The sequence below is a fragment of the Mobula hypostoma genome, chromosome 2 (assembly GCF_963921235.1).
Source record: "Mobula hypostoma chromosome 2, sMobHyp1.1, whole genome shotgun sequence".
In the NCBI taxonomy this organism is placed as follows: Eukaryota; Metazoa; Chordata; class Chondrichthyes; order Myliobatiformes; family Myliobatidae; genus Mobula; species Mobula hypostoma.
In genome coordinates, this window is record NC_086098.1 from 78,657,167 (window position 1) to 78,671,942 (window position 14,776).

At 40.2% G+C, this 14,776-nt stretch overlaps 1 protein-coding gene across 4 annotated transcripts in view; it reads right to left on the reverse strand.

Moving 5' to 3' along the window:
* Window positions 1-14,776, reverse strand: part of LOC134341181 (serine/threonine-protein kinase ICK-like) — a 93,182-nt gene that overhangs the window by 70,814 nt on the left and 7,592 nt on the right. For all 4 annotated transcript variants that reach the window (XM_063039006.1, XM_063039015.1, XM_063038994.1 and 1 more), the window contains exon 2: window positions 5,114-5,384. In XM_063039006.1, the coding sequence (XP_062895076.1) occupies window positions 5,114-5,214 (101 nt within the window). In that variant the 5' untranslated portion in view covers window positions 5,215-5,384. The remainder of the gene's footprint in view (window positions 1-5,113; window positions 5,385-14,776) is intronic.

Genomic DNA, 14,776 nt, shown 5'->3' on the forward strand with positions numbered 1-14,776 from the left:
TGTAGCTTCCCTTTGTACACCAGGGATCTGGAGATGTTATAAGTGATCCAAGGCATACACATAAACCAAGGAACAATTGCTTTACTACCTTTAAAGTATCATCAGTTGTTAGCATATAGTTTGAATTTTAATACCTGTATTGTGAACAGTGATTGTTTTTACAAGTAAGGAATTCAAACATATAGTTTACAAATTGTCAATATCCATTAAGTGCCAGCCAATTCTGTATAAAAATATTATTTCTCTGTTCTGACTTCAGAACAGTGTGGTGACAGGGGCCATGCTGTTCTCCTTGTGCACAAATGAAATCAAGTGTGTTTTGAGTCGTAAGAGCGTATGCACTCTGGGTCCAGTTATTTTATTTTATTATATTGTCAGTGATGACAATACAATCAGGCAAGTCTAGAAAAAAGTAGAATTCCCAACACACCTACATGGTCGACCTTGTGACCATTAAGTCAACAGAAGCATGTTCCATATTAACAGAACCTAGGTTTGATAGAAGTACTGTTTTATGTCACTAAATGTTACTCACGCTATGTACACACCAATATAAATGCAATTCATTTTCCCTACTCTGTGGGCAACACCAAGAAAAAGGAACTTTATGCTCAGCAAGTTAATCATCAATGGAAATTACAAGGTATTTAAATATTTTGACAATATTTCTTCTGATAATAAATCTTACATGTAATGTAGGAATGTGCATAGCAAGTTTCATAAATACATTTACAAAAATGCTGCAATGTTATGGTGCAACTTTTCATTTCAACAAAAGATCAGGACACGTAGCAATATGCTAAATCTGTACTTCCTAAACTTGACAACTATATTTTTATTTATACAGGAACACCACTTGTTACAAAGCTCATTTGTCATATCATGATCATTAGTTACGTAAACCACGTTCCCAGAATAAGAGTTAAGATGCAACTATACTGTGGATTATACTGCACTAGGACCACGCTTAACACTGAGGATGTATTCCTAGGAATGGAGCACTATATAATCAGCGCAATGCAGGATCATTATAACATTACATAAATGGACATGTATGCCTGATTTTAAAAAAAATCAAACTCGAGATATATATTATTTTTTGTATACACAGTAATTCATGAAGTAACAGACACGCAAATAGGCTGAACCTGTAGATTAGTGGAGTAGCAATGCATTGCAGCAGCACCAGGGAAGAGAGTGGTGGTTACATCTTAGAGGAGGGACCAGGCTGTGGGCCCTCCTCCAACTCTGGCTTCTTCAAGTAGGCATCGAGATTTTACTGCTTTTTCTTTAGTTTCCTCTCATGAAGCTGCTTTTGGTAGCAGGAAATCATGTTGAAAACACCTTCCTCAGATTCACCCAGGATGCGTTGCTCTGCCAATTCTCAAAGCTCTTCATTACTAAGGCTCTCACCGTGAGAACGTAGTAAATCATCAACAATGCCATCATTAACATCCTCATGCTGTATCACTTGCAGTTTCACATCCATGCTAATGCTTCTCCCAAACATCTTAGATGCACTACCTTCACTGGAAGTAGCAGGTAGTTTTCCAGAAACAGGTAAACAAAAATGGAATAAATTGGCAAAGGACCAAGAACGTTTACACAAACGAGGAACGCAGAGCATAAACTAATATTATATGATTGGCTGAGAGTGCCTTGGAGCGCTTGTCAAGAGCTCTCATCGACTGATTGAATATTTACTGTAATGGTGGCCACTCAAGAAGTTTTAAGCATTATTTAGAATGAACTTTTGTCATTTTATAAAATTTCAATAAAGAATTGAATAACCACATTGTAATGAATCAGGGCCACACAGGGTAATGTTATACAGGTTCTGAATGTATTCTGAAAATATTCCCTTAATTTATTGAGATACAGGCCTTTGAGCCGCACCGCCCAACAACCAAGAGCCGAATCACGGGACAGCTTACAACGACCAATTAACCTGCTAACTAGTATATCCTTGGACAGGAGGAGGAAACCGAAGCACCCAAAAAAAAAAACAAAAACACAATTCCATGGGGAGGATGTACAGACTACTCACAGATAATCATACGAGGAACGTTTGATAGCTCTGGGTGTGTACTCGCTGGAACTCAGAAAGATGGGGGCGGGGGGGGGGGAATCTCACTGAAACTTTTCGGATGTTGAAAGGCCTAAATAGTAAATATGAAAAGGATGTTTCCCCACAGTGGGAGAGCTAGGACAAGAGGGCACAGCCTCAGGATAGAGGGGCGCCCTTTCAAAACAGAGGTGCAGGAAAGTTTCTTTAGCCAAAGGGTGGTGAATTTGTGGAATTTGTTGCCACATGCAGCTGTGGAGGCCAGGTCATTGGGTGTATTTAAGGCAGAGATTGATGGGTTCTTGACTGGACATTGTATCAAGGGTTATGGGGAGAAGGCCAGGAACTGGGGTTGAGAAGGTGATTTTAAAAAAAAGATCAGCCATGATTGAATGGCAGAGCAGACTTGAAGGGCTAGATGGCCTAATTCTGCTCCTGTGTCTTATGGTCTTATAAACTCCGACAGCTCGAGCTGTAATAGTGCCACGTTAATCACTGTGCTACCATGGGTCCCTAATGGATTCTTCATTGACTAATTACCAAATTAGTCCTTTTGTAGAGCAGTGGTTATTATGTTTAACTGACTGGTGTTTTACTTGGGGAAAAGTAGAGAAATTTTATAGCTCTATATTCACACCAAACTATAATTCATTAGCCATCGCACTTTTCCCTTTAAGTAGTGTTTTGTAGTTGGTGGTAATTAGCAAGATAAGAGCCCATGGAATTACAGGGAAGTTACTAGCGTGGGTGGAGCATTGGCTGGTCAGCAGGAAAAGGAGAGTGGGAATAAAGGGATCCTATTCTGGCTGGCTGCCAGTTACCAGAGGAGTTCCACAGGTGTTTGTGTTGGGACCACTGCTTTTTACGATGTATGTCAATGATTTGACTACGGTATTAATAGATTTGTGGCTAAATTTGCCAGTGATAGAAAGATAGATGGAGGAGCGGGTAGTGTTGAGGAAACAGAGAGGCTGCAGAGAAACTTAGATAGTTTAGGGGAATGGGCAAAGAAGTGGCAAATGAAATATAATGTGGGAAAGTGTATAGTCATGCACTTTGGTGGAAGAAATAAACAGGCAGACTATTATTTAGATGGGAAGAGAATTCAAAATGCAGAGATGCAAAGGGACTTGGGAGACCTTGTGCAAGATATGCTAAAGGTTAACCTCCAGGTTGAGTTGGTTGTGAAGAAGGCGAATGCAATGTTGGCATTCATTTCTAGATGTATAGAATATAATTAGATTGTGGAGAAAATCAATTAGCTCAACTGATAATAACGAGCAAATGAGCCCCATCTTTTCTCAAAATCAAATAAAGGTTCAAAGGTTCAACTTCTAATTTTCTCCAAACTAAGACATAGCATCACTTGAGAGAACCATTGTGACAAAGTGGGAGCTGATGTATCCTTCCACTTCAACAAAATCGCCCTCCTAGCTATCAATGTAACAAATGCAATAACATGTTGGTCAGACACAAAAATACCATGAATATTTTGAGATATTATTCCAAAAAGCAGTTAATTTATTAAGTTGTAGATTAATTTCAAGTGCTTTAGAAATTGTTGAAAAAACTGACTTCTAGAACTATTCCAATATAGAACAAGACCAAAACATGTGTGTCAGTGTAGCTATCTCAGTTTTACATCTATCACAATAACTATCAACATTAGAAAATATTTCAGAAAGTCTCTCCTTCGTCAAATGGTAACTTTGTAAATTTTTTGGTATATTTTTCTTTCTTGCTGGCGGTTCGATGTTTATTTTTAGAAGCTTTTTGTTTGACGCATGGCTCCGGGGTTGTACACCTAATGGGGGTTCCCCCCCCCCACACTTTTTCTGCTGAGTAGGGTTTTTTTTTAAATCATCACAAAATTATTTTTTTCCAATCAAGTGTTGTTACTTCGATGTACTCATGTTATTTCTTTTGTATAATATAACAATAAAAAGATTTGAAAAGAAAAAGATGTATAGAACATAAGAGCAGGGATGTGATGATGAGGCTCTATAAGGCACTCATGAGACCACACTTGGAGTATCATGTGCAGTTTTGGGCTCTTTATTTTAGAAAGGATATACTGACATTGGAGAAAGTTCAGAGAAGATTCACTAGAATGATTCCAGGAATGAAAGGGTTACCGTATGAGGAATGTCTGGCAGCTATTGGGCTGTATTCCCTGGAGTTCAGGAGAATGAGGAGGGATCTCATATTAACGTTCCGAATGTTAAAAGGCTTGAACAGATTAGACATGGCCAAGTTATTTCCTATGGTAGGGGATTCTAGGTCAAGAGGGCATGATTTCAGGATTGAAGAACGTCCTTTTAGAACTGAGATGCGAAGAAATTACTTTAGTGGAGGCCAAGCCATTGGATGTATTTAAGGCAGAGATAGAGAGGTTCTTGACTAGCCAAGGCATCAAAGGGTATAGGTGAAAGCAGGGGAGTGCGGATGACTGGAAGAATTGGATCAGTCCATGATTGAATGGCGGAGCAGACTCGATGGGCCAAATAGCCTACTTCTGCTCCTATATCTTATGGTAATTATAAGGCAGAAAAAAAGAGCAGCTTAAGGGATAAGTAACTACCCCCTTCTGATCTTTATTACAAGTGTTTCGACCAAGATGATGAGCTGAAACTATTGGTTAAAAAGTTTCTAAATTAACGATTTTGGCTGAGACATCACAGGCGCTATCAAGGACAGTATGTCATCCTGGGTCAAAATTTACAGATTACTTATTTGATGAATGAAGAATGATTAAGCAGGAAATTAAAATGAGTGCTTTCAGAAACACCAAGAATATAATGGCACCATTGTCTGAACAAATGTCAATAATAGTTTTGATGAATAGTTACACTTCACCTAAAGTATTAACTTAAACTTGAAATAAATTCAGACTCTTATTCTGCTTTCAATTCAAATTTAGCTTTCATACTATCATTGACGTGAACCACTTTGGAATGTACATTTGTATTACAACGTACCCAATATTCAAGGAAAGTACCAGCCTTAGAAGAATTTGAAAATTCTGTTAGAACATAAATTATCACTTACTTTTTAATGGCTACCAGTTCGCCTGAATCTATACATCTTCCCATGAGAACAGAGCCATATGTTCCATCTCCAAGCTGTTTCATAGTGGTGTAACGATTCATGCCAATGCACAAACTATACACTTGCAGCCGAAATTGAAAGATACCAAGATTCCTTCCTCAGCGGCAAACTGTTCATCCAGAATCTTCTGTTACTGCAGCAACAAATAAAGTAGCCATTCGCATCTAGGTTGATACTAGCTACGACAGGCATATTTTGGAGATGGTATCACCTGTATGAGAATTAAATAAAAACAAGTTGAAAATAGAGGAAATTTGAACAAAAAAAGTTATATTCACACTCAGAAAACACCTCTATAGAAAGATAGGGTGTTCTTAATTTACTTCCAATAATGTTCCTATGAAACTAACTGCAGTGAAAGTGTCAGTGTATATTCAGAGGCAATGTCCTTCAAATGCAACACTAATTACTTGCATATTCAAGCTGGCTTTTTTTTGATTAAAAAAAAGCCTTTGCCATTATTTGAAAGAAGCTAATAGCGCCGGTCAACATTCATCAGAAATACAGTAGTGGTAGAAAGCTTGTGAACTCTGTAGAATTTTATTTCTGCATATGACCAAAAATGTGATCAGATCTGCACATACATCCTAAAACTATCTAAAGAAAACCAAATTAAATAACACAGAAACATACTTGTTCACTTATTTATTGAGAAAAAATGATCTAATATTACACATATTTGCTGGAAAAAGTATGTGAACATTTGCTTTCACTATCTGGTGAGACCCCCTTGTACAGCAATAACTTAAACCAAACGTTTCTGGTAACTGTTGATCAGTCCCGTACATCGACTTGAAGGAATTTGAGGCCATTCCTCCTTACAAAACTGCTTCAACCCTGGGATGCTGGTGGGCTTCCTTGCATGAACTGCTTTCGTTAGGTCATTCCACAATTATTCCATAGGATTAAGGTCAGAACTTTGACTTGGCCATTCCAAAATGCAATTTTTCTTCCTTTGAATCCATTTACTCTTCTTTCTAATCATTGCCCCGTTGCATTATCCAACAACACAATTATCTTGGTGGTTTTTTTTTTGAAGAGCAGTGGTTTCCTCCATGGTATCCTTCCATGAACACCATTCTTGTTCAGTGTTTTTCTTATCGTGGACATGTGAACAAAGACTTTGGCAAGTTCTAGAGATTTCTGCAGGTTTTTTGCTGTTACCCTTGGGTTTTTTTTCTCTCCTCCTTCAGCACTGCACATTGTGGGCTTGGTGTGATCTTTGCAGGATGTCCACACCCATACACACAATTCAGTTTTTTTTCTATATCATTTAGTAGTGTACTGCTGCCGCGAAGATGACAAATTTCATGACATATGCCTGTGATATCTATATAGTATACTAAAATTCTCATCCTCTGTTTGTCTGTTTCTGACCTCCAATTAGCCCAAACGGTGCATCACAGCTGCACTTTTTTTTTGACTAAATGGACTTAAAATGTGCTAACTCAGAATGCATGCAAAGGTCAGGGTTATATTTGTTTAAAATTGCTCATATTCGTTTAAAATTGCTTACTTGTCAACAGGCCCCGCTTTCCACACCCGATTCTAGCTTTCATGGAAACCGCGACACACCACCACAACGCATGCACACGGCCAGCCTCAGCAGCGCCTCATGATGCTCACAGCAGCGACACCAACTGCAGCAAAAGGGCAGAGCAGCTCTGAGCCGTCACATTCTGCTAATCACCATCAGCATGTGCAGGATTGGGACAGATCAAACTGCCACCCATCGATAAGAGATATTTAAATCTTATTGTAATGAAGTACTTCAAAACACCCTACTCCCAAATTCTACACTTGAACTAATAAGAGATGGGAAAGAAGGAGAATGGGGAAAAAGAGTGGAGGACTACTCCGGGATTTCTGAAGCAAAGGTTCTGGGTCGAGTGTATACCGTTTTTCCACGAAGTGGTGACCTCTACTATTTGAGACTTCTTCATCACATAAGGGGGCCAGTGTCTTTCAAATCATTGAAAACACATGATGGAGATATCCTTCCATCATTTAAAGACGTCTGCAGAGAGAGAGCAAGCTGACTATCATTGGCAGCAAATTATGGAAGAGGCAGAGAGAACAAGAATGCCCAGAGCAATGAGAGATTTGTTTGTCGTCTCGCTAACAAACACTGAAATCAACAATCCACAGCAATTATGGAACCGGTTCAAGAATGCAATGTCTAAAGATTTCCTACAAATGGACAGGAGAACTATCAATGATCCTGATATCATGATCGATGAGAGGCATCATGGACAAGCTCTTCTGTATTTCCAAGAGAAACTTGAGAACTTGGGCAAAACATTTGAAGAATATACCTTGCTAACACCAAAACACTCTACAATTCCTCAAAGTGCTGGCAATCTGGAATTATTGCGTGAACTGCAATACAACACAGACGAACAGCAGGAGTTTGTTTCACAGAAGGAACCCCTATTGAATAATGAGTAAAGAGAAGTATATGAATACGTGTGCAACTGCTTGGAAAGGAATCTCTCTTCAATGACTTTCATTGATGCACCAGGAGGAACAGGCAATACGTTTATCATCAACTTGATCCTCACTAAAGTTAGGGGAGATGGAGGTGTTGCTATTGCTGTAGCATCATCTGGTATTGCAGCAACATTGATGCCTGGTGGTAGGACAGCGCATTCAAGGTTCAAGATACCCTTCAAAGTCAATGAAGATGCCCTTGGTAACATTGATTAAAAACGCCAATACTGCAAATTTACTCTGAAATGTGAGGCTTATTGTCTGGGATGAGTGCCCCATGATTAGGAGGAAGAGCTTTGAAGCCATGGACTGGACTCTTTGTGATGTATGGGGCAGGAATGAGGCCTTCGGGGGTACTTTAACCATCTGCTGTGGCGATTTCCATCAGCTTCTAGCAGTTGTGAAACGAGGAAATAATGCTGATGTGGAGAACTCACGCATAAAAAAATCCTACTTATGGAGAAACTTCATCAAGTTTCAATTGAAGAGAAACATGCCATTGAGTGAGGGAGAAGGAAGATATTCTGAGTTCTTATTGGAAGTTGGAGAAGATAAGATTGAGAAAAATGAAAACGATGAAATCGAATTACCTGAAGATATGATTCTGCCAGCAAAAACTATGGAAGAATGTATTGATTTCATCTACTCAACATTCGACAATCCCACAGAACTGTTCGAGGAATTCTTTCTTGGTTCCTCTCAATGAAATGATGCAAAAAATAAACTTCATGTGCATTAGATGCTTCCCTGGAATCATGAAAGAATACTGTTCCTTCAATGCCGTAAGTGAAGGAGCTAACGCCACTCATTTTCCAACAGAATTCCATGATTTGGTCGAACTCTCTGGATTGCCACCACATAAACTGGAATTGAAGAGGGGATCTCCCATCATTTCAATGAGGAACTTGGATCCACCAAGGCTTTGTAATGGAACGCCAATGATGGTGGAAGAAATGCACAACAATCTCATCGTAGCAAAGGTAAACATTGGTGCGTTCAAAAATGACCTTGTCATGATCCCAAGAATTACTCTCAGTCTATCAGAAGGGGAAGATATCCCTCTTCAGCGGAGCCAGTTCCCGATACAGTCATGCTTTGCTATGACTATACATAAGGCGCAAGGCCAAACCATGGAGAATGTGCTGATTTTTCTGCTGAAACCAGTATTCCAGCATGGTCAGCTGTATGTGGCTTTAAGCCAGGGAAAAAGAAATGAAGACGTTTGAGTATTCTTGAAGGGTGGCAGATCAACCAGAAATGTTATCATCAGAAGTGTCCTTCGTTAAACGAGGAGGAGCAATATTTGTCTTGCTACGCATCTTTCTTCTGTAATAAACTGAGTTTTTCTTCTTTAATTTCCAAAGCAAAGTGATAGCAATAGCATTCAGGGAAATTTAACGTTCATTCTGGTCACTTCAGACTGCACTACCTTTCTCTCAAAGGGTGCCCCAACAGGTCACCCGGTTGTCTAGTTAAACCTAATTCTGATCGTCATGTACTGAGGTACAGTGAAAAACTTGTTTTGTATTGAACTGGCATCTTATAGTAGCTATAAAGATGATCTTTTTTTTCTGGTCAAGATGGCACCTATGTACAATGCTCCTTTGGTCGTTATCTTCTAGATAGATCATGAAACCATCTTTTTCCCACTTCTTTTACGTCATTTACATTTGTTTCTTGTCTTGAGTGTGATTTTTGAACTGTTGGAGTGTGTGTTTTGCGGTTTGGAAATCGTTTGGGTGCTTCAGCACTCTGCAGTCTCTAAGAGGATTGAAGGAGGCAGAGGCAGCATGAGTAACCTCGTGGCAAAAAGGCGCGCGAGTCGATGTTTGACGCCATTTCGCTGATTAAAGCATCAAAGCAAGTGAGCGTCGGCTGCTTGCCTTTTGATCAGTTGCTCTGTACCAGAGAAGGGAGATCCTGCCACTGCGCCATGAGAGTGTTGCCCAGGTTCTCCTGAGTTTTGGACGTGGAGTTTGACTATAGACTGTATTTGTCTTATAGTTTTTATATTCTGTATTTTTTTCCGCCCAATTTTCTTGTTTTTTTTTGTGCAGGGAGAGGGATTTGGGGGTTGATATGCCTGATCCACTTTGTTTTTTTTTGCAGGAGGAGGGATTTAGGATCGCTCCGTTTTGCTCAGCTTTTGTGTGGGAGGAGAGATTTGGGAGATGATGTGCCTGTTTCGCTTTTGTTCATTTCTATTTGTGGGGAGATGGGTTTTTGGGAGTTGACGATCATGCGGCCTTTCTTCTCTTTCTTGGCTTGATGGCTAGCCAGAGAATTAAAAAATTTTAGAGTTGTATATTTTTTTGTAATAAATGAACCTTCGAGCTTCAATTTCGTTGAATCCATTACATAGTAAATACTGTTAGAGTGACTGCATATGAAACTTTTAGATACAAGACAAAATTCCACATATTATGTACACTGTAGGTCAGTCACTAAGCTTGGAAAAAGGCCATTCAGCATTCCAGGCTACATCAACCAACTGGCACCCATTATTATTAATCCCATCTTCTAGTACTTGGCCTGCTGACATAGAAGGCTAAGTGATTCATGTGCTTGGCTAGACACAAGTGTTGTCAGCAACTGTTTCCATCACTCTTCATGGCAATGCATTTAGCCACTCTCAGGTAAAAAACATCCTCTTCAGACTCCATCCAAATCTTACCCCTTAGCATAGATCTATGTTCTCTAACTCAGCGGTCCCCAACCACCGGGCCGCGAAGTATGTGCTACCAGGCCGCGAGGATCCGATATGATTTGGCGATATGAGTTAGCTGCACCTTTCCTCATTCCCTGTCACGGCCACTGTTGAACTTGAACGCATGCAAGGTAATTACACACGCGTCATTCATGTCAGCGCGGGAAGGAGATCAATTCCTCGAGCTTGCAAATGACGGCAGGCTGAAAAGTATGTTTGACATAACATCTCTGCCGGCATTCTGGATCAAAGTCAAGGTCAAATATCCTAAGATAGCCACGAATGCACTGAAAACGTTGCTTCCATTTCCAACATATCTCTGCAATGAATGCAACAAAAACTAAATTGCAGAATAGACTGGATATAAGGAACCCCCTTGGAATATCGCTGTCTCCCATCACCCTTCGATGGGACGGTCTCGTTGCAGGGAAACAAGCCCAGGGCTTCCACTGATTCAGCGATATTGGTGTGTTGCAATGATTTTATATGTTCATACAGGGAAAATATGTGCTGTGTGTTTAGTATCCAAACATTACTTAAAATGTTATGATGCTATTGACTTATATAACAATATAGCCATATAACAATTACAGCACGGAAACAGGCCATCTCTGCCCTTCTAGCCCATGCCAAACGCTACTCTCACCTAGTCCCACCGGCCTGCACTCAGCCCATGACCCTCCATTCCTTTCCTGTCCATATACCTGTACGATTTTTCTTTAAATGATAATATCAAACCTGCCTCTACCACTTCTACTGGAAGTTCGTTCAACACTTACTTCAAGCTCCCTTGATAATTGACTTATTGCTATATTCATGCGAGGAAAATATGTGGTGTGTGTTTAATATTAAATTCGTCAGATAAACCCTTCTAGAAACGAAGTTGAGTGTGTTAGCCACTTATCACCTATATTCCAGTCGTGATTAACACCCCCCCCCGCCGAACAGAATCGCCATAAGTGATGTGTAGGGAAAAAAAATCGGCACATACACGCATTTGCAGGTCACGCATGCGCACTGGTGCCCGTGCAAGGCTTCATGGTCATTGTAGTCTTTCTCAGGGTAAACACAACGTATTTGACTGCTACTCTTGTCCGTTGGCAACCCTACCCCACCCCCCACGCGCCCCCCCCCCGCGAGTCGTCCAGTCCGCAAGAATATTGTCCATATGAAACCGGTCCGCAATGCAAAAAAGGTTGGGGTCCCCTGCTCTAATTTCATCGATTTTCAATCAGAAAAGGAATCCCACTGTCCAGTATATCTATAATTTTTTATAGATTTCAATTATGTCCTCTATTAAACCTGTTTTTCACTGTCCCTCCAGGTAACCAAAATACTCCACCTCAGACAACACCCTAGTGAATCTCCTCTGAGGCCTCATCAGTACCATCACATCCTTACTCGAGTATGGTGATCAGAGCAGAGAGAAATACTATACAAACCAATATCAAAATGTACCAAACTACTTCCAGGAAACTTAACTATCAAAATATGAATGCAAACACTGCATGTCACAGTTCAGTGATGCTAGGTAGAATGTAGAACATCAGAGCACAGTACTTCCCATTAGCCCATGATGTTATGTCGATCTTTTAATGCTCAGACTAACCCTTCCCTCCATTTTTCTCTCATCCTCGTGCCTGCATTCCACATGCTCACCATTCTGTGAAAAAAACATTACTTCTGATATTCAGATCTATCCACATCTCCAATCACTTTAAAATTATGTCCTCTCATATTTGCCATTTCAACCCTGAGAAAAAGTCTCTATCACTAAATCCAGTTATTGAACTGACTTGCAGTATGATCATTAACTACTTCCCAAAAAAAATTCATCCATTTGTCTAAGATTGTTGCAATTCTGTTTTATTCTTAGAAAAATCTAATCAGTTATAATCCACCTCACAGCAGCCCCCTTGAAGTATCATTAACTCCATACACAATTGGGATATCTATATTAATATTGTCATAGGCAGATGCTGAAATACTTCAGATTCAGATGAAGTGATTATATACACAAGTTTTATCTACAACTGTGCCATGGAAAAAAAATTGTAAAAGGAAAAAAGTATTAAGCAAAGCAACACACACAATATGCTGGAGGAACTCAGCAGGCCGGGCAGTATCTATGGAAAAAAGTACAGTTGATGTTTTGGGCCAAAACCTTCGGCAGGACTGTTGACGTTTCAGGCCAAAACAAATTTGTGACAAGAATCATGGCACAATAAACAGTACAAGATGCACACAACCAAAATATTGTTCCATGATTAAGTAATGATGAAAACACAGTTCAATGCCCCCAATTCACAAACACCTCTACCAATTTCATCTCCCACATTTGGTGATCGCGATCTGGCTGTCTCTGCATCAGAGGCCAAGTGACTCATTTACAGAGCACCTGTGCTTTGTGCAGCATGGCCATCTTTAGTTCCCAGTTTTGCAAGATGGCACTGGTGAAACATAGCAACACTGAGAAGCTTACAATAGTTGCAAATAACATTCTTTTGAACTACACTCATGGCATTCTGCAGCCTGCAACTTCCCTTTTAAGTTGCACAATTTTTAACCAACTTAAGGGATGAAAGGATACGGGGAGAAGAAAGGGGATTGGGGCTGAGAGGAAAATTGGAACAGCCATGATGTGATGGTGAAGCAGACCCGATGGGCCAAATGGCTGAATTCTGCTCCTATATCTAATGGTGTTATGGTCATAATGAACTAATGATTTCTTGAGCTTCTGAAGGATTCAGTAGATCTCTCAATACAGGTATGGCACCTTTAAGCAGATGAAGGGACAGCACAATAGCTGGAAGAGAGGGTGGAGGGGAGGTCCCTTAGCCAGACTAAAATTCCAGGGTATGAAACTTCCTTTGCTCAATATCTTGTTAGCAAATGTGCAGTTACTGGAGAACAAGATTGAGGATTAAAGAGCAAGATTGCTGTATTGGAAGGAAATGAGGAATTGCTGCATCCTATGTTTCACAGAGACATGGCTCATCTCAGACATGCTGGATACATGGGCAAGAAGCCAAGGGCTTCTCAAGACACTGAATCAACCAATCAGCTGGTTCAGAGAAGGCAAAAGGTGGGGGTCTGTGTTTCAGGATAAACTCTTTGTGGTGTTCGGACATTGCAGTTTTGTCACACACTGGTTCTCCCAACATGGAACATGTGACTAAATACCAATCATTCTAATTACCAAGGCAGTCCTCTTCCGTAATCCTGACTGCAGTTTACATACTGCCAAAAGCAAGTTCAGGAACATTTATTACTCCTCCAGCACCAGGCTCTTGAACCAGAGAGGTTAAGTTCATTCACCCCATCACTAAACTCACTTTCAAGGACTCACTTGACATTCTTAACATTTATTGCTTATTTATTTATTTATTATCATTTTTGTTGTCTTCTGCACATTGGTATTTGTCCACCCTGTTGGTGGCAGTCTTTCACTGATTCTCTTGCATTTCTTTGTATGCCCCCAAGAAAACGAACCTCGGGGTTGTACATGGTGACATACATGTACTTTATAATAACTTACTTTGAAATCTGAGCATTCCGTTTCAACTCCACATTCCTATACCGACCCATCTTTACTCCTAGGGTGAAACCCAATGCTAACTAGAGGAGCAACATCTCATAGTCCACTTGTTTGTTTGACAACCCAAATTAATTTTCCTATTTCAGGTAACCCTTACTGCCTGCATGTTCCCACACTTTTCCTTCCTACCCACCTCCCATTTTTGGCCCTTTTCCCATTCAGTTAAGCCCCTATTACTTGTTTTCATCCCCCTCCCAGATCCATTGGCCGCTACACACACATTTCACCTACCAGATCTCCATCCCCAATTCCACTCCAGCTGCCCTTCACTTCTCCCTTAATGATTCCCAATACCTTCATCTTCCTGGCATACTCCACACCTCCTCAGACCACCTATCATCGACTGGCCCATCTCACCACTCCCCTTGCCTCCTTATAGTGATGAACTTCCCTCTCCACCCAGTCCTGCTGCATGGTTTCAACCTGAAATGTCAAACTCCTTTCTTCTGCACTTCTTTCTCTCAACAGATACAGCTCAATCTGCTGAGTTCCTTTTGCAGACTGCATGTTGTTCTAGGTTCTCACATCAGTGGTCTCATACCTTCCCCAAGACTCTTCATGGAAAATACTTACCAATTAAATTCCTAAGACCTACAGCAACTCTAAATTATACCACATAACTCCTCCTACATTATATTCTAGATTCCAAACAAGAAATAGTTTGTGTTTCACATTAAATCCTTAAAAGGATTTAAAAATCTGGCTTAAAGATGTAAAAAAAAAGTGAAGCTCTGTCCTCAAAAAATCAATTTTATTCTTCCTGGTCTAAAAGACTACTGTCTAACGTACAACAAACCCTTCCAAATTC